General features: G+C 45.1%; 1 protein-coding gene across 1 annotated transcript in view; it reads left to right on the plus strand.

Annotated features, from left to right (window-relative positions):
- The window catches only part of TNC (tenascin C), a 103993-nt gene that overhangs the window by 55700 nt on the left and 21774 nt on the right, over nt 1-26519 (plus strand). The window contains exons 12-20 of the mRNA XM_010835131.1: nt 709-981; nt 1545-1817; nt 2405-2677; nt 5559-5831; nt 8099-8371; nt 16281-16553; nt 18076-18348; nt 24121-24243; nt 25336-25479. Of these exons, the coding sequence (XP_010833433.1) occupies nt 709-981; nt 1545-1817; nt 2405-2677; nt 5559-5831; nt 8099-8371; nt 16281-16553; nt 18076-18348; nt 24121-24243; nt 25336-25479 (2178 nt within the window). The remainder of the gene's footprint in view (nt 1-708; nt 982-1544; nt 1818-2404; nt 2678-5558; nt 5832-8098; nt 8372-16280; nt 16554-18075; nt 18349-24120; nt 24244-25335; nt 25480-26519) is intronic.

Raw genomic sequence — 26519 nt, forward strand, 5'->3', positions numbered from 1 at the left:
TCATTCCAGAGATGAATAAAGACAGCAAATTCAGCTTTAATTGAGCTTAATAACTGTTCTCCCAGGGCATTTCTTTCTGTCCAAAGAGGAAGAGCTCTGCAGAGACTCAGCTCTTTGTTCGGGACAGCCTTACTTGTCTCGTATTAATTTATCTCTGATCTGTCCACAGTGGTTTATGTAAACTGATTTGAGCCCCACAAACTGACAAAAATCCCAGCATAAAGAGACTGTGAAACGTGCCTTCCCAGGGAGATGGAGGAAGCACAGAAAGGAAGGGAATCTAAGAGGAGCCAATTTTCTCAAAATACAGCAGGCTGGCCAGCTCAGACTAAGGATCCCAAGAGGAGCAGCTGAAGGCTCTTCTTTATGATCTCACCCCTAGGATGAGAGACGCTTCTCAAAATGGAAACTGCAGCCTAGAGCAGTGCTAACACAGACGTGTAACACTTTCTAAATCCACAGGACGCTGGTCAATGGAAAAACATTTTCAAAACACAAACTCCAATATGCAACAAGGCAAAATAAGTATTATATTGACTTTCCTGCTAGTGTTTTGATGGCAACAGCATGGCTCAGGGGTCCGGTGAGTAAAGCATGAGACCGGGCCCCACAGCCCCTCCGCACCCAAAGCGGGTTTGCATTTCCGAGTTCCCAAATGGAAAGCGTTTTAGGCACGGTTTAACGGACGCCATCTCTGTCATTATTCAGACCACACCCCTGAACTGGGAAACCTCACCGTGACCAAGGCTGGCTGGGATGGCCTCAGACTCAACTGGACCGCCGCTGACCAGGCCTACGAGCATTTTGTCATTCAGGTGCAGGAGGCCAACGGGGTGGAGGCGGCTCAGAACCTCACGGTGCCCGGGAACCTGCGGGCTGTGGACGTCCCGGGCCTGAAGGCCGCCACCCCTTACAGAGTCACCATCCACGGGGTGATCCGGGGCTATAGGACCCCAGTGCTGTCTGCTGAGGCCTCCACAGGTACCTCTTACCTTTCTGTCTCTAGCTTCTGTTTTTCCCAACAGGAAACTGCCCAAGGATAATCAGACGCAGCTCGTTTTTAAACAGACTTGAATACCCCAAGATATAGCACTGTGGTGCTTGATAATGGGGAAGAAATAAGGCTGCACAGCTCCTGGGGCAGCTTTCACAGTGCCCGTCATATGAACCACAGCCTTTCCGGCTCTGCAACGCCCAGCCTGGGGACTATGTGCTGAGCCCCTATGGCAGGGCCTTTTGGCTTCACAGGCTTCCTCCTGGGTAGGGAGGCTAAGGCATTAGATCTAAAAGGAAAAATAATCCTAAGAATCTTCTTGTCTTCTGGAGGAGAAGGCAATTCCTTAATAAAATAAGATCACGAATGTTTTCCTACACCTCACCCCGTCGGCTCTATTTCTCAAATTTAGGAATCTGCGTGATGCATGGCTCTCTAAAGAAAGTCACATTCCTTTAAAAAAGTAACGTCAGGCCTGCTTTTCCATTACAGAGTCCCTGGATTGGCGTGTGTGATTTGATCATTAAACGAGTTCTTTGTCCTTCTCCAGGAGACACTCCCCACTTGGGAGAGGTCACAGTGTCCGAGGTGGGCTGGGAGGCCCTCAAACTCAACTGGACGGCTCCAGAAGGGGTCTACGAGCAGTTTCTCATTCAGGTGCAGGAGCCTGGCAAGGAGGAGGCAGCCCAGAACCTCACTGTCCCGGGAGGGCTGAGGTCCGTGGACCTGCCTGGGCTCAAGGCAGCCACTCACTATAGCATCACCATCCGTGGGGTCACTCGGGACTTCAGCACAGCCCCTCACTCTGTTGAAGCCTTAACAGGTACTCTAGACTGCTTCACTAACTTGCTTCCTCCCACTTAACAGGGATCCATGCTCTTCCCTCATCTACACTGGGCTCCGCTCCTGCCCCAGCGGGGAGTGCCATGATTCACCCAGAGGTCCTGTCCCTTGTTTGGCCAGGTCCTAGTCCTAGCATGGGAGCCAATTCCGTGGAAAGCTCCATGTTCTCTTCTCTTGCATAAATTAAGAGGTGACTTTTCTTTCAAAGCAAGTTTCAGCCGTATTATCTAAGAAGTTGGAAAGCACACTTGGCGAATGGGGGAAAAAAAATTGATCTGAGCTCATTTTAAGAACGCACCAAAGAACTCCCTGAAGCCCCATCTGTATGTCAAGAATGGAAGTTGTGAACAATTCTGAGAACTGTCTGTGAAACACAAAGGCTGACTAGAAATGCCCTGGCTTCAGTGCCAATAGCTAGAGTGTGCTCGACACCTGCTGTAAATCACACATCTGTGATCAATACCAACCAGACAACTCTCCCGACCTCAGCCACAGTGCCATCTCACCTGAATCCCAAAATGCCATTGCCTTTTTTTAGTAACTTGGCAACTCTGTCTCCTTATGCAGAGGAGGTTCCAGGTCTGGGGAACCTCACAGTGACCAGGGTTAGCTGGGATGCCCTCAGACTGCACTGGACCAGCCCCGATGGGATCTATGAACGGTTTGTCATTAAGATCCGGCAGACTGACCAGCCCCAAGAAGTTCACAGTCTCACGGTTCCTGGCAGCCAGCACTCCGTGGAGATTCCAGGCCTCAAGGCTGGTACCTCTTACACAATCACCCTACGTGGCAAGGTCAGGGACCACAGCACTCAACCCCTTGCTGTGGAGGTCATCACAGGTATACAACCCTCTTCCCTATGCCAGGGGCCCCAGCCTGTCATTGGAATAGAGAAAATTCCCCAGGAGTCAGGGACTGCTCTCAAAGCTGTTGGCAGTCAGCATGAACACAAGCTCTAACTCCAGAGGGTCTGAGTTGGAATTCCACCTTACTGGCTGAATAACCTTGAGTATCTCATTTTATACCTCTGAGCCTTCTTTTCTCACTTTTGAATCAGAGATAATACTCTGACCTCAGAACACTGTCATGAGCAGTAAATGAGGTAATGGATGAGAGTTCTTAGCAAGGCACCCATTCTGTAGTAAATTTTGAATGGCAAATAGCTAAATTTATCCAATAGCAACACATCATAGTATAATTAACATACACAGCAGGGTTGTGACACAGAATACGGTCAGAAGTTTCTAGAGAAATCTTAGCATCAGTGGCCTCAGAGTCACTGATGGCCATCCATCTGGTAGTCAGACCACTGCAGAATAAACTCTGAAATGGTCTATCATCATATGCAGAAGTTAGCCAAGTCTGTCTCTCTCTCCTTAGCAGATCCTTGAAGCAGGGCTATTTCCAAGAAAGGACAGTCATGTTGGACTTCAGTGTTTTAGATTCAGTTTGGAGAGGAAAAACAATTCATCTCAATTTGTCCCCTGAAAATATGCAACTCCATCTGTTACAGAAAACTGTGCTGGTCATGAGGTTGCTAGAAACAGCTTTAAAAGGATCATGGAGAAATGGGTCTGATTTGGGGGATTAGGATTTTTATGGGCTTCCCTTGTGGCTCAGTTGGTAAAGAATCTGCCTGCAATGAGGGATACCTGGGTTTGATCCCTGGGTTGGGAAGATCCCCTGGAGAAGGGAAAGGCTACCAACTCCAGTATTCTGGCCTGGAGTGTTTTTATGCTGGGCTCTAAGCCCATGCCCTTCTCTACACACCCTGTGTTTTAATGCCACCCAAATAACCTAATTAAATGAATTGTCTTTCTTGCTGAGATATACTGAATAAACCTGGTCCTTGCTAGAAGCTGTATAAGAAAAGTTATGTGGCAGTACACTTTACCTGGCCAGATTATCAATGGCCTGTGTTTCCTGAAATATTATCAAACCAAACAGGAGCAAAAGGGGCCTTTGGGACACATGAGATCTCAGAGCAGAGTATGGTGATCTACATCTGTAGTTTATAAACTTTGTGTTTTTAGCAGGAGAATTCCTTTTGCGTGGGCAGTCTTATAAGGAGACCCACCAAGAACAGCCCTTCTTGGTGAGCTGGGAAGGAGGAGAGGGCCTTCCACACCCATGTCTCCAACCCAGTTCTTCCATAAAAGGACCAGTTCTACAGTCTAAATGCAGCCCCTCCAAAAGGTCCAGTTTGCCCAGAGCCCCATGAGCACCGAATCCTGGAATACCTGAGAACCGGTACCTCATACTTTTTCTGATGGAACTCTTGCAGATATTGTCTTTTCTGACTTTGAATCCATGGTCACTTCAGCCTCAAAAAAAAAAAAAAAAGGCTGGGAGATTACATTTAATCCTGAGTAGCAGTGAGTTTTTCCTTATCTGGAACGCAAACTTTCTATATCAGTAATGACTACATTAAATTTCCTTCCCACATTGTTCAGTTCAGTCGCTCAGTCGTGTCCGACTCTTTGTGACCCCATGAACCGCAGCACGCCAGGCCTCCTGTCCTACATTGTAGAAAAATGAATGGTGGGCTCTGCTCTGCACCATCTGCAGAGCAAAACATAATCACTTTTAATTAAGAGTAGACACTCATTTCACACACAGGGCCTTGATTTGTGAAGCAAGCATTCTTCATTCAGACACAAAGTGCTGTCAGGAGAAGCTGGGAGGGAACGTGCCAAGCCAAGAACTCAGTACAGACAGTTTGATCCCTGACAGATGAGAAAAGTCTGGAGATACCACATCAGACTTGTCCAAACCTGATTCAGCACATGCTTTGTGCACCCAGTCAGCTAGCCTGTGGCCAGCAAAGAGGGGATCTCTCCTCTCTTTGTTCAGTAATGAGATGAAGCAGGGAATTCTCTCCCATGTGACCAAGAAGTTCCAAGGAGGAACATCAAAACATCTGTATATCCGTGGGTTCCACATTCTCAAATTCAACTAACCAATATCAAAAATATTAGGGGAAAGAATTCCGGGGAGCTTCAAAGAGCAAAACTTGAATTTGCCATGTGCTGGTAACTACATACCTAGCATTGACATTGCACCAGGTGTTATAAGTCATCTAGAGACGATTTTTAAAGTATACAGGAGGATACACGTGCTGCTGCTCCTGCTAAGTCGCTTCAGTCGTGTCTGACTCTGTGCAACCCCATAGATGGCAGCCCACCAGGCTCCCCCGTCCCTGGGATTCTCCAGGCAAGAACATTGGAGTGGGTTGCCATTTCGTCCTCCAGGGGATCTTTCTGACCCAGGAATGGAGCCCAGGTCTCCTGCATTGCAAGCAGATTCTTTACCATCTGAGCCATTAGGGAAGTCCCTATACTTTTAACCAATTCTTACTTCCCTTACCCTGACCCACAATGCCACCTTTTCCATGGCCTTTTAGGTGCTAGTCATGCATGATCCTCAGAGACCTCCCCATGGGTTGTCAATGGTTAAAAATATTCGGGGAAATATTGGCATCACCAAGTCAAGGATAAGCAACACAGATGATCCCCTTTGTGACCGTCTTCATCTCCCTAAGAAAGCTGTGGCCAGTTACCGCAGTTCAAACTGAAATTTCCTGAGATCAGGAATGAGCACACACACACAAACACAAGAAAACCTTTTGCCCCTTTCTGTCTTCCCTAGAGCTGGGCTGTGGGACGTTCCTTCCTCATGTTTGGTTGGCAGGACTGACAAATTCCTCTCTGTCCTTCTTCAGCGGAGCTCCCCCAGCTGGGAGACTTAGTCGTGACTGAGGCTGGCTGGGATGGCCTCAGACTCAACTGGACCGCAGCTGATCAGGCCTTTGAGCACTTTGTCATTCAGGTGCAGGAGGCCAACAGGGTGGAGGCGGCTCAGAACCTCACGGTGCCCGGGAACATGCGGGCTGTGGACATCCCGGGCCTGAAGGCCGCCACCCCTTACAGAGTCACCATCCACGGGGTGATCCGGGGCTATAGGACCCCAGTGCTCTCTGCTGAGGCCTCCACAGGTACCTTGTTCTCCCTGTCCAGGGTGATTTCTCTCCAAGAGATCGTGCGAGGAGTCAGCTTGCATCCATACCTAAGTCCTTCCCATGTGCCCATTAGCTGCTGAACTTGCATGCTCAGAGCCTGCCCGTGGGCTGTGCCTTGGTCCAGATGCCTTTGACATCTCAGGAATGTACGTGCAAATGTGGCCTTTTCTGACCTCTAACCTCTCCCAGACCTTACCTGTCTAGTCCTGTAACTGCACCTCTTTTGAATGACAGCTTTCCATTTCATGAGCCAGCTTGATGGTCTCCGTTCTCTTCCCTCGCGGTTGGATGAAACCAGAAGCCAACCTTCCCACGAGTGAGTTCTGGTGGAGCACATGTTATTTACTTTAGAGTCTTTTTGTTGCAAGTTGAAAATGGTGCTTTACTATTCCTAATCCCTCAAGGATATGGGCACCGTGGTTCTTGCATTTAAAAAGAAATGTTTTAATTTAAATGTTTCTCTAAAATGAACTGAGTGTAATAAGAGAACTGAATTACCCTCCTCCGAGCAGTTCTCTCAGATACTGAGTCATTGTTAGAACATAAAATTAGCAAATAGCTAGACCAGAAAAGAAAAAAAAAATCACATAATTATGACTGGAGACTGTACCAAAGAAAAAGCCATTCATTAGCAGAAGTACACACAGCAGCGTTTGAAGCAATGAATGTCCCAGGCTATGAATGTCAAAGATCCGATGCCCTTTCTGTTCTTTTAATGAAGAGCTGCTCCTGGACTGTTGGCCTTTGGATGGCGCACTCTCCGCCCAGACCCAGGAGGGTGCATTTTAGTGTGCTTATCAGTCTGTGCCCATGACAGAGCATTCAGTGTTTCCCTGGACCTTGCTCAAGAGCACAGCCCCCCTGGCCCTGGTTTGTGCCTCCATTGGTCTGAAGTTGAGCAGAGGCTGGTTAGTTTGATTTTGAATATGCCTTTCCCATTTTCCGATAATTATTGCAACTTAAATTTCGTGTGAACTTTTATGTCCTAGTTGATTCTACTAAAAACATGGTTCTCCTTTTCAGCCTGCACCATTTCAGTAACTCTTACTGATACAAACATACAGCACAGACAACTGATGCATGAATGGTGACCCTGAAATGCCTAAGAATTAGGGCTGAGGCTGCCCTGGATGGATCTGGGGCCCTTTTATCTAACATCCATAAACCATTCCCTCTCAGAAGGCAGAGACATCACCCACCACTTTTCATCTTTCCTGTAGATCTTGTGGTTTGGGTGTTCTTAGTATTTTTATGTTTTGTTTTTTGTTTTTTTATTTCTTTATAATGATACCAACATGCTTGCTTCTGATGAGTCAGTCTGTGGGGAGGAAGAGCCATAATTCCATCTGGTCTGCATTTCATCAGATCTCTTGGGAAGGGAGAGCTTTCTCCTGCCCTGCTAGAGAGACAATACTAGCTTTGCAAACCCTGCTCCTGCCTGCCCTCTGCATGTTTTATTCCTGTTGCTCAGAAAAGCATTGAGACAAAATGTTACTTCTTGGCCGGACAGGGCTGCCTGATGGCCTCATCCTGGCTCAGCTCTCTCCGTTGGCAAGGCAATACTAGCCTTCTTGGCCCCCGGAGAAGCAGTTAAGAAAGGACAAGCTATTTTAACAGAATCTGAGAACAGCTGGCCCTTGTCAGAAGTACGAAGAATCACACTGACAAATTGCCAATTCTCTTTAAGTCACAAAATCAGAAGCCTCAAGGTACCACCGTGGGAGAGGAATGGCATCAGAATTATTTAGTCATCATCTGAATAGATGGGAACTCCCTCAAAGCAGAGGATATCTGCCTGCTGGCGGGAAGCAAGTGCACATGGTCTCCTGAGTGCAATTTAAGAGGCTGAAAGCTGCCAGCACTCGTATCTTTTGACGGACGGCCAGCATCCCTGAGGTGCGGCTCCCAGAAGCACTGGGGCCTCGGCAGAGCAGTTCCTGCCGCCAACACTGAGCCTGTCTCCTCACTCAGGCCAGATCTCAGGCAGGCCCTGATCAGGTGTGGCAGCTCCAGAGCAGGCAAATCTACTTGCTATACCTTCCTTTTTACATTTTTCCTTTTAACAAATCCCCCTTTTCTCTCCTATTGGCACTGACTGGTAACATTGCTTCGTTGCTTCATTTTGCCCTGACCCTGCACTGGCAGATCTTTCTACTCAGCTATTAACAACTACAGTCTTAAAACCCAAGCCCGTGACTAATTCAGATTTATTTGTTTCTTCTCTCCTACCCCTCCTTTTTCAGCCAGAGAACCTGAACTTGGAAACTTAAGTGTTTCCGACATCACTTCTGAGAGTTTCAATCTCTCCTGGACCGCTACTGATGGTGCCTTCGAGACCTTTACTGTTGAAATTATTGATTCCAATAGGTTCCTGGAGACCATGGAATATAACGTCTCTGGTGCTGAACGAACAGCCCACATCTCAGGGCTCCGCCCTAGTAATGACTTTATTGTCTACCTCTCTGGACTCGCTCCCAGCATGCAGACCAAAACCATCAGTGCCACGGCCAGCACAGGTACACGCACATTCGCCCATTCCTAACACCCTCTCTCCGGAGTCTTTTTTGCAGGATGAAGCCACTCCTTCACTCCCACGGAAGCCCAGGTCACAGGGCAGCAACTGTTCCCTGACACTAGCCTGGAGCACTGTTGACCATGCCTCTCTTCCAGCAGCAGCCCACATGGTGACTTTCCTACTTTATCACTGACCAAGCCATTTCCAGCATAATATATAGTGTGGCCCAGATTGCCAAGCTGAATCTGGAAAAGAGAATTCTCTTCCTCAGTAACGAAAAACCTCTGATGAGAGCTGTTCTTGACTTGGGAAGATGTCTATATTGGTCAAAGAGGTCTTAAAAAGTATATTGCGTGTTATATGATGGCTTTTGTCTTCCCAGTGCCTTTGAGTTCCCCAAACCCCAATATTCCAATGATTGAATGAGGACTTGGGAATTGAATTGGGAAAGTGAGGACAGTCAACAAAGGTTATTCATCAGAGGAGTGTAGGAGGAAGTCACGCTATTCAGACCACCCCAATTCCAAGGCTACCTCTAGAAGAAAAGACCAGAACATGCTGGCTTGCTCCCAGAACCGTGAATGGCAGATGGCAGAAACAGAGTAGGCGTGTTTATATATGGAACTTGGTTAACTGAAGAGTGACCTGCCCTCAGCAAGTCTGTGTTATCTGTGACATGCACACTCTCAGAGATGCTCTCTGGCATGCAGCAAAAGACAATTCTACGTGAATTCAACAAGGAGAGCCTTGTCCATTTCAAAATAGCATTCTTAGCACATTTTTGGACAATGCCTTCTCCTGACAGATAAAATTAGATATCACAGACTGAAATTAAAAGTCATTTGTGGAGTAAACAGGAGATTCTCTTCTTCTCACAAAAATGTTCCCATATTCTAGAAGAATTCAAGAAAAAAATTAACATTGCAGTATCCAAACTCCCTCATTTTAAGTTGCCCGAGGCTGAGGGAGGGTCTGTCCTCATTCTGCATGAGACTACAAATTGTTATCAGCATGGACCGAGGGAAAAACAGTGAGCTAGCCAGCAGTACCTCATTCTCATCCCAACCAGATTAAAGTTCATCAAAACCTACAGAAATCAAACACATGTATTTCTTTCTCATGGCTCAAGTTGGTTTTCAAAAAAGGGCAAGTTCCTTTATCAGAGGGTAAAGGTTAAAACTTGATGGATTTAGTCTTACATGTTTTGATTTTGACCTAACAGAGTTTTACATTGACATGCTGTTTGTATTTTCTTTTTTCTTCTTCTCACTTTAGTAGCTGAGCCTCTCCTTAGCCACCTCACTGTCTCAAATGTGACTTCGGGCAGTGTGGCCATCTCATGGAAAGCTCAGGAGTCTGCCTTTGATAGCTTCCTTGTAGAAGTTAGGAATTCTGATCCCCTCCAGGAGACGGTGGTCCATTCTCTGCCTGCGGCGTCTCGCAGCTTTGTCATCACCAACCTCAAAGCTTCTTCTGATTACACTGCCCACCTCCACGGGCTGATTGGCAGGCAGCATGCTCAGACCCTGATGGTCCGAGCAACCACAGGTATTTCCCATGATGGGCTCTTCACTGTCTGGTGAACTTCCTCTGAAGAGGATTCCCCCCGAAATCACCTTCAACCCACTTTTCACCCTTCTATTCCTCTAGATCCTTCTCAAATTTGAGAGAACCACCCCGACTAGAACTTTAAAAGAAAATCTCTCACCCCAAATTAAGGAACTTCGGTGTCGACCTCTTTTTCCTAAATATCTGCTCACATCTGGCATTGTCTGTAGAGAGTTAACCTAACGTGCCTTGGTTGAATTTCTAAACCATCCTCTGATCTGCTCTTGAACATGATCATCTGCTTGTGGTCTTTCTAATCAGTTTTCCCATGTCTTGTTTAAAGGAGTGTGTGCATGCTCTTGTTGGTCACAGAGATCCACATTCTCTTTCTCTCCACCAAGCTTTTAAAAGTGGTGTTACTAGCATGCAGAGAAAAACACCCCAAAGCACACCCGAGACTCACACAAGAGGACCCAGTGGTCTCATCTTGTTCTTGAGAACTTTTATTTGCTTGTGTTCCCTAGAGACGGCTCTTTTTGACACTGACTCTGTCAAGCATGCTTTGTCATCCACTGATATCTATAACAGAGTGGCAGAGTCTTCCTTTCATCTGTCATCTTATCCAAATCTTGGTGCATGCGGTAAACATTCGGAGTATGAGGTTTTTGGAAATGTTTGTTTTTCCCAGAAGGGGACAGCATGCCAAGAAGTTGTTTCAAAGGGTTAGACGTGGTAACAGAAAAACATCCCTAGCTTGCATGGAACGCTGACTGGACCCTCACTACCATTCTCTGAGTTTCTTCTTGCATCTCACTTTTCAGCTTGGTTGCATCCTTTGGGAGACAGTTAGAGGTTCAGCTGACCTTGAAAACCCAAGTCTTATTCTGCATGATTGTTAATGTGTCGGCATTGCCAGTTTCCGTCTGGTAGCATAGGAAGAGTCCTAACATTCATCCTTAATTCGGGAGATTCCTTCCACAGCAACATATAAGGAAAAAGCAGACAGAGATTCATCGGAGGATTTCACTTTTTCTGTGGTTGAGGTAACTTGCCAATGCTGTAGCTGAAAGCTATAGCATCGTTAACTTCTCAATCTAATTGCTAAGTAGGAAATCTCATGACATTACTTCTGGCTACACTCTGCCTCTGAGCCAGATCCATTTGTCCTTCGAGACTTCATGGCTTCGAGTTACGCTCTGCAGTTGTCCACTTAAAGTTTATCCAAATGAGCCCCTTCTTTCCTCCAAATCCTGGAGCTGCAGCAAAACAATATCTGAGTCCTTGGAAGAAAGAGTTTGCTTCTTCCCAACACTAAATGCTAATCCTAGTATCGCAATTATCCTGGACTGTCGCTTCTCTCTAAAATTCGTCTGGGTTGAACTTATTTTAATGTCAGTATTATTTAATAAATGTGCAATTAGGTGGCCAGACCACATACGTCTCAGCTGAAACTAGTACTGTAGTCCCCCTACATTAAAGACAAGCTGTTCTCATCACAGATCATCTAGATTTTAAGCGACAAGAGAAACTTAACCTTAGTGGAACCATCCATCTTTCCAAATTAACCAATAAGTGAATTTCATATCAGAAAACACAAAGTCCAGCTTCAAGTTTTCCTTTAACTTTTACATATACCAGGGATTTTTGAGTGGAAGACAGCTTCACCTTTATAGTATTCAGAGTGAGATGTAGATTTTCTACATGGTGCATACATTTGGGTTTCTGAATACTACAAAGGATTTCTCTTGTGTGGATATTAACCTTTAATTTCTACAATCCAAACAGATCAAAGACTAAATCAGGAAATTCCAAAATAGCATTTTCTAAGGCATGCTCAGTGGCACACCAGCAACTTGAGATGTTCAGAGACTATTCCTCAGATAGGGTATCCATTCATCAATAAGTTAATGAAATGCTATGCTTAGTCACTCAGTCGTGTCTGACTCTGCGACCTCATGGACTGTAGCCCGCCAGGCTCTGTCCATGAGGATTCTCCAGGCAAGAATACTGGAGTGGACTGCCATGCCCTCCTCCAGGGGATCTTTCCCACCCAGGGATCAAACTCAGGTCTCCCGCATTTCAGGTGGATTCTTTACCATCTGAGCCACCAGGGTAGCGCTATGAAATGCTGGGCTAAATGAAATTAAGTAGGTTTCTTTACAGAACCGGCGTTCCTTTAAAATGCTAGTATACTTCAAGAATCTCTAGGGTGAGATATATTATTCAATATAATGTGAAGCTATCTTGTCTTGGAACATCTCACAGAGCTAGTGTCCCATTACATACCTTAGAAAATGTACTCTTAATACATCTTTACAATAATTCTATCTACTGCTATAATGGCTTCTTGACTTTTCTTTATACATGACCAGCAAATGGTCACGTCTCTACTTAAAAAAAAAAAAGGCAAATCCACACCTGTAGAGAAACTGGTATATTTCCTAGCTTTATGACCGATGCAGGTGTGGACAAAGCTTGATACGCTACCTTTCAGCAAATATTTGGAGGGATTGATACTTTCATGTTCCATGGCTACATGCTGGAGAAATCGTCTGCTCCCTCTAATAATGTGTCTCTCTTTCTCTCTGCCCCTGTTCCTTTCCCCCTAGAGCCAGAGCCACAGTTGGGCACGCTAGTCCTTAGCAATATCACTCCTGACAGCTTCAACGTGTCATGGACCACTCAAGCTGGGCCTTTTGCAAAGATTGTTATCAATGTCAGCGATTCTCACTCGCTGCACGAGCCCCAGCAGTTCACAGTCTCAGGAGACGCACAGCACGCTCACGTCACAGGCTTGGTGGCGAACACTGGCTATGACGTTAGTGTGGCAGGGACCACCTGGGCTGGGGGCTCCACCAGGCCCCTCACTGCCTTTGTCGTGACAGGTACTCTTTCAAAGGCTCTGGTTTTGTTCGGAATTCTAAACTGGGGAAGGGAGGAAAGGGGATAGGCGTTCTAAAGGGAAATTCAACCCCCAGTATAGTCTTGATTCCATATGTGAACTTCTACATGAAAACAGAGCAAGTGCTATTTCCAAGAGAGACCCTTCACAGCCACTCTTAGGAAATGAAGATGGTAGACTCAACAGTCGTATAAAGCTTCCAAGGAATTCTGTGCCCAGTTTTATAGGCTGTCTGATTCACAGTTTGGAGATTCTGGCTGGAGAGTGAGTTTTAAGTTGGTAATGGCCCAAGGCAGGAATTTTGCCCATAAATCATGCTAGGTAAAGCAGCCCATAAACTACCTGCCCCAGAAATAAAATGATTTACTTTTTCTTCCATAAAGGGGTTACTTTTTAAAATTGACATCTACAACAGATTAAGGAAGGTTCAACCTTAGAGCAGACAAATCCCAATTTTAATTACACCCGATCTATTTATTGAACTCGACTTCTTCTCTTTGAATTACATAAAGAAATGGTTTTCTATTCCCTTTCCTGAAATTATCCTCAATCAATGGCAAAGGCTGAAAGGGGTATCAATTTACCAAATCTCTAACCTGCAAAGCCTCAGAAAACATTTAGAAGTCTCTTGCTTTCCACTAATGATCATTTTTAGGAGACCAACTTTGCTGGCTGATTTTCACATGAAACCAGGCATCTCTTGAGGTCCAAATTGCTATAAATTGCTGTTTATTGACATAAATAAGATATATCAATAAGATCAGCTAAGTATTTAATTGGAGGCAGCATAGGTTTCCTAAAAGAGTGAGAATCTTGAGATCAGGCCTATGTGGTTTCTAATTCTCTCCCACATCTTTTTAACTACATGACCTTGACCAGCTCTTAACTTCTCTGAAACCCCACTCTCACATATATGAAAACAGAATACTAACAGGCACCTCTGACAGTTTCAGGATTTAATGGATATGGTGAAATATAACTGCCTGGCATCCAGGCGGCATTTTACAGATGCTGAGTCCTTTCCTCTGTCTCCCAACAGTATGAGAAAAGTAGGTTCTTAAAGATAAGCAGCAACAACAATACAATAAATAAATAAAAGCAACAGCCTAGATAGAAACAATAGATCTGGCAGTCATGACTTTTCCTATTATTTTTAAGAGAACACTACGTTTTTTTTTTACTGTAAGATCAAAGAGAGGTAATGTTTTCTGTACAGTTGTCTAATGTGAATTCAACTGTCCTGTCTTCAAATGCAGAACATGGTCATTCCTTAGTGGGGCAGGGCAAGGAACAGACAGACAGATGACTGAGAACTTCACCGCCCCGGAGGGAAAGTATGCCCTGATGCAGATCCTCAGGCCCTTACTTGTAGCTTCTTGCAGGGTCTCCCACAGAACAGAGAGAAGAAAAAGGGGCTGGGAGAGCTGGTTTAGGGAATCCTGGATCCAGTTACAATATTGTCTCAGCTAATCCTGGATGTGAAAAGACTCTGCAGTTTAAAAGAAGCATATTTTTAAAAGAAATTAAAAAAAAACCCTGAACACGAGGGACTATAAATAGCTAGCCCTTGAAGGACTAATTAGCCTGAATGCCCTCCTGTTCATTGGAATTCTCTGCTTTGATGGCCTGGAAGTTCACGGAGGCCAGTTATCAGAGAAAGGCGCCACGTATCCAAACAAAGTTCTGCAGCAGAATTCGAGACCCTTGTCTTGCAGACAAAGGAGCCTGTCAGCACAGTGTATGTGATTTCATCTTTGCCTTTGATAGAGTTATGATTTAGAGTAGATCTTCATTTGTTTTTTTTTTTTTAAAGCCTCAAGACAAACACCACGCAGTTCAAAATAAGTACAGGAAATCCAAGCTGTGACAAAATTTAATCTCTGCTTAAGGGGTGAGGGCATTCATTCACTTGTTCATTCAGTCACCACACATGTCTTTTTAAAACGTTTTCCTTTACATTCCACGTATTAGACTCTGGGCATTAGTATAAGGTCATTTATCTCTTTGAATGTTTCCATTTAGCTTCAGTGAAATAACAGGCTCTAAACTAGATGTGGCTAAAGCACCCTTGGCCATGGAATTCCCACCCCCCGTACCCGCTCTGATAAAAATAAACACATGCACTCTTGCTGTGTTTCGTTTTACTAGAGGGAAGGCCCTGGGCCTTCTCCAGTGCCCCTGCTCACGCCTCAGGTCTTGCCAGCACCAATGGGGTTGACTAATTAGACTTTGGCTTAGGGTATGGAAAAAACACTGAACCTGGCGTCAGATGACCTAGGCTGGATCTCAGCTCAGCCACCTAGTGGATATGTCGCTCACTGAGTCGTCTAGTCGTGCCCAGCTCTTTGTGACCCCATGAACCATACCCTTCCAGGCTTCTCTGTCCATGGGATTCTCCAGGCAAGAGCACTGGAGTGTGTTGCCAGGCCCTCCTCCAGGGGATCTTCCTGACCCAGGGATTGAACTCATGACTTTACGTCTCCTGCATCGGCAGGCGGGTTCTTTACCACTACACCACCTGGGAAGTCCCTTTACTACTGGGTCATGGAGAAATCCCTGACCTCTCTGCTTACTGTGTTGTCATAGGTGCGAAGAGAGGATAGTAATATCTACTTACAGTGTCATTATGAGGGTTCAATAGGATAATGGATGTGAAGCCTTGTCAGTTGAGAATTATTAACAGAAGTTCAGTTGATACAAGCTCACTCCTGTGGGGAATTCCAATGTGGAAAAAGACCCTTTGGTACCTATGGAATAAGAGGACCAGAGACACATGTTTGGTGACTGAATGAACAAATAATGACAGAATTTACTGAAGATCCTACCTTTATCCAGGAAAACAAAATTAACAAATCTTAGTATATGCCATAATCATAATTGGTTAAATTTGGACACACAAGAAAATCTTACCTCATCCCTTTATCTCAGCTGGTGAGGATATACATCACTAACTGGCCTGGTCAACTTAATGCTAAATAAGATCTAGCAGTGGAATAAAAACATATAAAATACACTAAAAAGGGAGTATGTTTTAAAAATAAATAAGCTGATTTTCTTCAAGACCATAAGTTAGTGGGAAATAGACAAAGGAGTCCAAACCCATTACAAGATATTCAGTTTTCTTGGGAAAAATCCATGGCCTTTGGAGTCAGACCCAGCTAGAGCCTTGTGCTGTCACATACTAGCCCTGCGACTTTGGCCAAGTCAGTCAACTTCTTCTGAAGCTCGGCTTTCTTACCTGTATCGTGGGAATGACGTCCATCTCAGAGACTTGTTAAGAGATCTACACAAGACAACGGCACCTGGCAACTGATAAGCTCTTACCAAAAATGCATTTTCTGAGCACATTAACACGTTTGATGATTGATTGTGCATCTCATCAGTTTTTGTGGAGACTTGTGCTGTCCTGGCAGAGTCAGCGCCGCTAACCTGAGTTCTTTTCACCCCTCCCTTCTTTCAGAGGCCCTGCCCCTTCTGGAAAACCTAACCATTTCCGACATTAATCCCTACGGGTTCACAGTTTCCTGGATGGCATCGGAGAATGCCTTTGACAGCTTCCTAGTCACGGTGGTGGATTCTGGGAAGCTGCTGGACCCCCAGGAATTCACCCTTTCAGGAACCCAGAGGAAGCTGGAGCTCAGAGGCCTTATAACTGGCATTGGCTATGAGGTCATGGTCTCTGGCTTCACCCAAGGGCACCAAACCAAGCCCTTGAGGGCTGAGATTATTACAGGTATTTTGGCTCAAGTGAGCCATTTTCTCCTCTTCCCAGTTCCCTCCATGTAATCCATCTATGAGACCGCCATGGTTTTAACAGTCTTGTCCATGTTTCCTACTTAATCCATAGATGTGGCCTAGTCTTTGTGTCCCCACCCCCACCCCCAGCACTGTCTCTCGTCTCACGTCTCTAACGAGTGCTCCTTTCCTCCCACTCCAGAAACGAGAAGGTCGAAATGTCTCCACTAGGTGTCCCGAATCCTTTGACCGCATCTTGTCTGTAGCTCTTGTGTGTTACCCTCCTCTGTGTTCATCCGGCTGGTCCCCAGCTACGTTTCAGCCTTCTCAAGAGAAATATACCAAGGAGTATATTTCAAAAACTTATTTACTGCATTTGTCATCTCAAAGCCTCAACTGTGGTCTTGCCAAACTTGCCAGGTGGGCTTGTCATTGGAAAACCAACTGTGAACTTATACTGGTAAACACTAATATCATTGAGATTCTTCAACACAGACTAAATCCATAATTTTCAGCACACTCATAATTCCTAGAGAAATATAGCATGAACAACTTTAACAGTCAAAAATCTGTGTTTCCCAAAGTCTTTCTAGAGGGGACTAACTCCATATTCAGAGGTCCTACTTAATAAAGAAGTTCCATGTTCAAATAAATTTCTGAAACACTGAGTTACAGATCCTTGACCACAAGTCTCTAGAGAACATTGTAAAGTGCATGCTTCTCTCCAAGAGGGGCTTACCCAGGAAATTTTCCCACATTTATTTGACAATGAATGATGATCAAACAGGTACAGTTTGCTCTGATTGTACTTTGGGAAACTCAGGTCTAAATCTACCTTGACACTGAGTTTTGTCTAGTTAAGCCAATCCAAGATCACAACTTTGGGTCTAAAGTATGTAGTACAAGAGGTTCCAAGTCTTGGTTCTACCATCTGAACACTTACTGAATGGTTAACAAAAAGCAAGCCAGTCAAGAGTAGGAGCCTCCTTTAGTATAGCAGCTCCAAGAAAAAGAGCATAACATTTATAATGTTTTAAAAGCCAAATGCTCAAGATCAAGGGAAATATAATCAGCCGTATCATCATGGGCAGCTCTACAGATCGTTAATGCTGGTTTATTTGTCTTTGCAAAAAGAAAAGAAGAAGGTCTCGCAGACATGGGCGTTCAGCCACTGGCAGACAGAGAGCAAATGTAAACAAGTTACTGGCTTTGAAATTGTTTAATAATGCAGGGAAGGGGTCTTTGCTGAGTCCAGATGTGGATTTACAGAATTGCTTTTAGACAAAACTCACACATGTAAGCACCCACTTGACTTGTACTGAATGTATCAACTCTCTTTCTCCTCTCCTCGACCTACTGGACATGTCCATGTTGAATCATTTTATTTTCGGTATCTCAGGACACTTCTCACTCTGAGAGCCGGGACACGGCTGCATATCAATACCCCCACCAGAGAGACTATGGCACAGGCTGCTGAGTGATCTTCTCTCTCCTCCTTCCACCATTCTCTTCCCTTCTAGAAGCCGAGCCGGAAGTTGACAACCTTCTGGTTTCAGATGCCACCCCAGATGGGTTCCGTCTGTCCTGGACAGCTGATGAAGGAGTCTTCGACAGTTTTGTTCTCAAAATCAGAGATACAAAAAAGCAGTCCGAGCCACTGGAGATAACCCTCCTTGCCCCCGAACGAACCAGGGACATTACAGGTCTCAGAGAGGCCACTGAATATGAAATTGAGCTCTATGGAATAAGCAGTGGAAGGCGATCCCAGCCAGTCACTGCCATAGCAACAACAGGTACCATATATAAATGGGAGAGACTAGAGAAAAGTTCTCTGTTCCTCTTCTCACAGGGCTGGGAAATTATTAGAGATTTGCATGCAGACAAGCTTGGGTTTGAATCATGACTCTTGATTATAGACTGGATGATTGTGATTGTGATCATGGCTAAATGTTTATGCAAAAAGAGCATGATGCCACTTACCTAATAGTGTTGTGAGGATTGAATGAGATGATTCATGGAAAGCCCATAGGGAGGGCCTGGCACATAGCAAGGACTGAGCTAATGAGAGCAAGTAACATTTTCGTTATTGTCATTAAGATAATCATTACAATCATTGCTTTTTCTTCAAATTCCAAAGATCCTTCTTTCTGCCTGTTATGTTTTATCCAGAGATATACTTCCGTGTTCTTTGGTCAAATGTTCAAGCCATGCAGGGTATAATGGAGAAGTGGTACCTCTACCTCTAAAGATTAATACTTCTAAAATTCTACATGTGAATAGTCAGTACCTTGATCAAGAAGGAAAAAAGAAGAGGTTAGCAGGTTTGGCGGGCTCACACATTTTATTTATACTCACAGCAACTCTAAAAAGCACTAGAGGCAGAGATGAAAATTCTATTCAATGTGAGTTCTTTCCAGAAGAATAAAGAAAGATGGCCATTACCAGATGGTTTAAAATGATAATATTAAGATTAACATGATTCTTTAAAGAGAAAAGGACAGACCTTCAATGGTAAGGTAGGGTAAATTCCTTCAGGAAACCAAGGCAGGTACAGAAATGGAGCATTTGCTAGAGACAGCTGCTTCAGAGGAACCAGAAGAAACAATCATAAAACCACAAGCAGAAGTACAAGGGACCTGAGGAATGGTGTATCCCAGACCCTTCTGTTTGTGCATGAGGAATCTGTGACCCAGAAGGGTGAAGTGATTGGCCTAAGGTCACACAGCCAGATTTGGAGTAGAACCTAAATACCAAGCTATTTTACTACTATTAAATAGAGGCAGGCTAGATAACATAACCAACTACTATACACGCTTGCCACCTCTGACATGCAAAGAGCACAACACTGGACTACACCTTCCCTTTGTCCAGAGTATCTTATGATGCCAACTTTCAGGACCAAATGAGCTCTGAGAAGCCACCTGTAGAAATAAAAATTGGTATTTGTAGACGTGGAGGAAATGCTGAGATCCAGGCAGTAATTCAGCCAGAGGAAATACCCTGTTTCTTATTAACACAGAGGCCCCATCTCCCGGGACATGAGTCCCTGTCTCCTCCTCCCTGTGGCTTCCCACAAAACAACTCTAGATCAGAGGCAGAGGCTGGTTTTGACCCTGGTTTATAAACACTGCTTTTCAAAGTTTACTTCTGATCGGCGATTTTGTTTTGCTGATCTTTTTTTTTCCCCAAAGGCTCTGCAGTTTTAAAGCAAAAAAGAGAACGAATAATCATGAGCTCTTTTTTTAAGAACAAAAGAAAAGGCTCTGTAAGATAGCCCTTTCTTTGACTTCTTTCTCTGGGGCATTGTATTTCACAGCTGAAGAGACGCGTCTGTGTCTGTGTGTGTATGTGTACACACGTGTGCTCTGGTATTTGGAATGACGGGAGAGGTGACTCTGGAGCACAGTAGACATCTCAGTCACCTCATCAGCTTCAGAAAGTTTCCCTTTTGTCTTTTCACTCTTTCTCCTTGTAAACCCTTCTTTCTGCTCCTCTTTTTCTTTATAAAAGCTGCTGCAGCATCTCCTCTCACTCCCTGAGCACAGGCTGGCAGCCCCGAGTGCCCCCACACAGAGACAGTGGCTGGAGGCAGTGTAGCCAAGTGGTTAAGCCTACAGCCTCTGGGCAGATCTCTTGGCGTCTGACCCCTGCTCCTGAGCAAGTCTCCTTTCCCCTCTGAGTGTCTGTCCCCTCCCTTGGCCAATAGGCCCTAACTCAAAGGTCAGCTATGAGGTTCCCGTCAGATCAGGAATGTTGAGTATATTTCCTTGCCCATTGTAACAATTTTAGCTGATACTATGTTTGGGTGATTTAATTTACATTTTTTAATGGTCCACTTGGTTGAAAATTTAAAGGTTAAAAAGAAGAATATACAATGAGGTCTCTATTCTGCTGTCCTCACTAAGTTGCTCTATCTAGAAGCAGTCAGCATGACTACTTTCTTCTGAATCTCTGCAGAAATACTCTTACAGACAGACAAGATTAGACCGGAGTCTGTGTTCTCTCTTTTTTCCAGGTTTTTTTTGGCACAGTGATTAACACACCCACTCTTCCACACACTGGTGTGTGTATGTGTGTTCCTTGCTTATTAATAGATCTCAGATATATTCCCACATATCTTGTTTATTTAACTATTCCCCTACTGCCAGACCTTAGGTTATGGGTTGTTCTCTCCTCTGCCAATCCCTGCATCTACAGTGGCTGCTCTTCCTCTTCATGGATTGAGCCACTTCTTCACAATGGCCTTGGTCCCCCTTTGGGAAGCCAGAGGAGCTTCTCTTATCTCTGGGAAGTTAAATGCCAACACGCTTCTGGGTACCATCTGGATGGTCCCTAGAATAGAAAAGAAAATACTTCAAAATCCAAAACCAGAGTAAGATGACTCTGTCATTTTCTTCTGGAGGTTCCTACTGCCTACCTTGGGGATAGTGAGGACCTTCAAATGTTTCTTAACCTGCCCCATCACCACCCTAACTGTACACCCCTTCCGCACCCTGAAGCCAAGGGGGAAACCCCTCTCCAAGCCCCAGAATGTACCCCCTCTCACCCCATCTCACTTTCCCAGCCAGGCAGCCTCCCAGCCCCTCCAGTCAGTTCCAGTTCGATGCACTTGAAACCACAAACCACAGAGCTGCAATGGCATCATGTCTGGAGACACGTGCTCAGCAGTCCTTCCTCTACAGGAGCCAACTCTCTGTGCCTCGTGCCTTTGGCTCTGACTCTCATTAAGTGTAAAGATGATAACCACCTATTATAGAGCTTGCACTTCATGCCACCCATAGCAGTGCAACTGACACACTTTTCCTCACTGATTCACGTGACACAGACAGTCCAGCTGAGCGACACATTCAGCCCCATTTCACAGAGACCTAAGGGGCTAAGGTGCTGTTATCTAGTAAAGCCAGAATGGGATTCAAAACCAGGTCAGTGTACCTCCAAGTCCTTGCTCTTAAACCATGCTGGCTACCATCTCCTTAGCTTCTCACAGGATTCACATATATTAAGTATTTATAAAACTATGTTGAAGGTAAAAGGTTTTTAAATGATTGTGAATGGAGACATTATTAAAGAAATTTGCTCCAGATTTGGGGAGGCAACATTTTATGCAGAGAACAAACAGAAGTCCTCTTCAACCTCCTTGAGAATTTCTAGCAATTTCCAATGCTTCCCTAATGGAACTTTTATTGAAAACCAAGAGTCTACTCAGAAAGAGAGTCAGAGGCATTGCCTTTCCTGGGTCCCCCTAGCTTTTCAATAGGCAAAATTTAGTTATTCTATGAGGCTCCGCCTTCAGGCTCCCGTTGGCCCTCCCTTCCCCTTCGGTGCTGGAGACTCGTGGGCCCTGTTTACGGCAGCAGGACACATGCTAAAATAACAAAGTGTCTTCCGCACCTAGGAAGGTCTGTTGTCTAAAAATACCACTGACCCTGGAATTCCACCACCACTGAGCCGTTCTTCAGACGACACGCGGCTCTCTGCCTGCTGTCGCTTTCCAGTGCATCCCTCAGGAGTGCGTGACAGATGAGGTTACTAATTCTCATGGGTTTGTTTTGTTTTGTTTTGTTTTAAAGACAGGGCAGATAATATTGCCATTGTGCAACTGAGAAAACTGGGATCTAGATAGGGGAGCTGTGGCCAGATGCACCTTCTAAAGTGTGCCAGGACCTGGCGTGATGAGTTTCACAGAGTGGAGGTCCGAGTGGATCAGGCTTGCTGCAAGAGAGCCCCTGTGCCTGAGTTTACACACCTCACTGGGTTTTTTTGTTTTTTTTTTCTTATTCTGCCTCATCTAGATCTTTCCTGGGTGACTACTTCAAAATTCAGGTTGCCCATGGTGGGGGGAAAAAAAGAGTCACATGGGAAAGAAAAAAAAAGCAAGCATTTACTGAATTCTCACTGTGTGCCAAGTTCTGTGCTAGGATTTTACATCAATCATCTCTGCTAATCCTCAAAACATTCCTGAAAGTGGGCACCACTTTTCCCACTGAGATGGAGCAAGGGAGGCTCCTATGAGTCACAGGAGCTGCCCTAGTCGCCCAGCCTCTCCAGGGTGTTCGGACAATCAAGATCATCCCACTCCAGAGCCATGTGGCTTCCAAAGCCCTCCAAGGAGAAGGCAAAACCCCAGGCAGCCACAGAATCTGGGGGTGGCTAGCAGATCACAGGAGAACGCGTCGGAGGAGGGAGAAAGAGCAGAAATGGAGAGGGAAAAAAAAAAAACTCCCCAAAGTGGGCTGTGGGTTTCAGAACTTAATGATCAACGTGGGCTGCAGAGGGAAAAAGATGAGGAAATGAGCTCCCTGGAGACCCGAAAATTGTTTCCTGGATTGTATGGTTAAGCATGGTCAGCTGAAGAGGGCAAAAAGCTAAGCCAAAAAATACACAGAGAAAAGCCAAAGGAAACTGGGTTTGCGGGGGAGGTATTTACGTAGCAAAAAGTGTTCCCCAGGGCATGGCTTTCCCCGCAGGTAGACCCAGTATTCAAGAGGGGCTTGCCTTGGGGATGGTTCTGAGCTCCCTCTTCTGGCTCTGAATCTCCATCCAATTCTGGGAATGAGTTTGTCGAGGTCAGTTTCCATGTAAACATTATTTCCAGAATCCCAGGGCTATGCCCAGCTCTGCCGCCCAGTCCTGGGACTTAGATCACATCACAAGAGTATTCATTGGAGAACTGAGCCTCAGTTTGCTGCTGCTGCTGCTAAGTCGCTTCAGTCGTGTCTGACTCTGTGCGACCCCGTAGACGGCAGCCCACCAGGCTCCAATCCCTGGCATTCTCCAGGCAAGAATACTGGAGTGGGTTGCCATTTCCTTCTCCAATGCATGAAAGTGAAAAGTGAAAGTGGAGCCTCAGTTTGGTCTCCTGTAAATTGGCTACAACCACACCTTCTTCTCAGTGGTTTCTGAGTGAGGGTTAATCCTTATAAAGCGAAAGAACTGAGCACTTACCAAGTCTTGAAAGTGAAAATGTTAGTCGCTCAGTCATGTCCAACTCTTTGTAATGCCATGGACTGTAGCCCACCAGGCTCCTCTGACCGTGGAATTCTCCAGGCAACAACACTGGAGTGGGTACTATCCCCTCCTTCGGGGGATATTCCAGACACAGGGATCAAACCCAGGTCTCTCACGTTGCAGGCAGATTGTCTACCATCTGAGCCACCAGGGAAGACCCATCAAGACTTGGTATCATTTAATATCAAATTTTCTTTAATCATAAAAGGAATTAAAAGGCAAAGATTTGAAAAAAAGTGATAAACATCAAAAATGAAAGGAAGGTTATTTCAAACTGTGAAACTACCCACTTACCCTCACTTTTTAGATGTCAGCTATGCTAACATTCTTTTTGGATGAAACCAAATGGCAGCTCTGCAGCTCTGGGCCCTGTACCTGAATGAAAGAGCAATTGTTTCCATCAAGTCATAACTTGACCACAGATCACCACATCCTCCATCCTAAAGGCTTGGCTCAGATGTAAACTGAGCTTTCATGGATAAGGAATTCAGGAAGAATCACTGATGAGCAAGAGAGTTAACTGTTTCTGGGTTTCTCCTGTGCTTTCTCCTCAACAGCCATGGGCTCCCCGAAGGAAATCATTTTCTCAGACATCACTGAAAACGCAGCCAGTGTCAGCTGGATGGCACCCACTACCCAGGTGGAGAGCTTCCGGGTCACCTATGTGCCCATTGCAGGAGGTAGGGCGCTTGGTGGGGAGAGGGAAGGGATCTGGAGTGTTTGGGTGGAATTGTGACTCAGACAATTCCATCCTCCTCTTCATATTTGAGACCATCTGAATAGACTTCATTTGTAAAGTGCTATGAGATCCTTGAAAGAAACTATACCTTGAGGAATCATGTTAAAAAGATCATTTCCAGTCTCATAATTCTAAAATTCTATGAGCAATAGATCCCCAATAATGTTTTCACACAAGGACAAAAGACTCTAAACCCATTGACCTTTTTTGTTTGGCAAAACTGATCTTTGCCTCTTGGTCCCCAAATCTGTCTGTCTCAGCAAAGGATGGGAAGCTGTGACTTTGCAGAGTTGAAAGTTCTAGTTCAGGCACATGGGCCATAATAGAGACCACAAGACCACGGGGCGGGGGTAGGGGGAGGAAGCATATTCAAATCTATCTAAAGACATTCTGGGAGGTAGTGAGCTCCCTATTAGTGGAAGTGTACACAAAGATGATAGTTGATAAGTGTATGCAAAGTGTATACAAAGATGATTATCTCTTCAGAGACACGCTGCAGCATCTCTGTAGGGAGTTCGGTCAACTGATACACAAGCTCCTCAAAAGCCCCCAGATTCTAAAAAACAAAAATTTTGGACTTTTTAATAGATATAAGAGTACAAATTAGACCATGATCATCTTCTTCAATCGTAGAATATCTGCTAGTAAGAGATAAGTCTATATATAGTTAAGCGAATACAATGGATTAAATATATCAGATATACATTACACAGTGAGCTTCCCGTATCCTTTGTGGGAAGAAATAGATAAATAAAATTTATACAGCATGCCAGCTCTCTACTGAATGGAAACTTGCCATTTGTAGCACATTGTGACCTCATAATTTTTCCTCCCCTGGCTTAGTTTTTGGCCTCTGCATGGATGGAAAAAAACATTATACAAAGAGTAAAACCTCTTCTCTTATGCTAGAGGGTAGGAGCAAATGAGAAGAAGTGAAGAAAATGCTGGATAAATGCAGTGTCACTGCCAAACCGGTTACGCCCACTCTTGGGACAGGTGTGCTTAAGTCCCTCCTGCTTTTCCTGTGTTCCAGGTGCGCCCTCAGCGGTGACTGTGGATGGGACCAAGACCCAGACCAGGCTGCTGAGACTCTTACCTGGAGCGGATTACCTGGTCAGCGTCATCGCCCTGAAGGGCTTTGAGGAAAGCGAGCCTGTCTCGGGGACGCTCACCACAGGTGTTTTTCTCACCTGCAGCATCATTGCTCATGATCCAGCAGTTAGAAGAAAAATGTCTTTGTTTAGGAAATTCTAGCGGAAAGTGGGCTGGCCTGGGAGCACCAGAGGCCTCCTCTGTGACGCAGTTGTAGCCTCTTCTGAGCTTCATCCTCAGCCTCCCTGGGCCGCCATGTCCCAGGGAATTGTGGGGAAAAGGGTGGAAGCTGGGGAGTCATACTGACCTGGTGCGAATCCCAGGTTCTGCCCCTTCTGGACACAGAGCTGTCGGTCAACGTCCTGAGGATCTAGTTTCTTTCTTGGAAAACGGGTGCAGTTCTTCTCGCACTGCAGGATGCTATAAGAACCTTAGGAAACTGTGTGTAAAGCGTCTGTAAATATAGATCATTGCACGCATTAATCCACCTCCTTCCCTTCCAAGCAGATGCTTCACACAGACACGTGAATCGTTATAGCTATAAAGTAACAACTCTCGATTTGGCAGCTACAGTATTTCAGGGCTGTTCCTCAACCATTCCCATGTAAACCAACATAGCTAACATCCTTCTCATAGCTAATATCCTTCCCATTTTACAGAGGGAAAAACTGAAGTCAGGGCAATCGCATGCCTTGGCCAAGTCCACATAACTAGTAAATGCTGGAAGCAAACCTGAGCTCAGGTCAGGCTGCCTCCAAATTGTGCGTCCCTCTTAGATAAAGGATGATTTTCCTATTATAACCTGATTTGTACAGCACATTATAAGGAGGGAAAAAATAATGAATTGCATTGAAGGAGAATGAAGTGGAAAATTTCTCTTTAGGCTCCCATGTCTCTAAACAATTTATCCTTTGATATATGAGCAATTATCCAGCCTAATCCATTAAGGGATCTGAAGAATGGGCCTCATAGGAAATTTTAAAAATATCCTAATAGTCTAAAAGGGTTGCTAATATGCAATTAAAACCTCCCGTCTGAACCCAGAGTCCTGACCACCCTGCCACACAGATCCTCATCCCCCGCCTAGAAATCTTTCATTTGTGGCTTCTCCATGGCAACTGATTG

This window comes from Bison bison, unplaced genomic scaffold (assembly GCF_000754665.1).
Source record: "Bison bison bison isolate TAMUID 2011002044 unplaced genomic scaffold, Bison_UMD1.0 scf7180017864039, whole genome shotgun sequence".
NCBI lineage: Eukaryota > Metazoa > Chordata > Mammalia > Artiodactyla > Bovidae > Bison > Bison bison.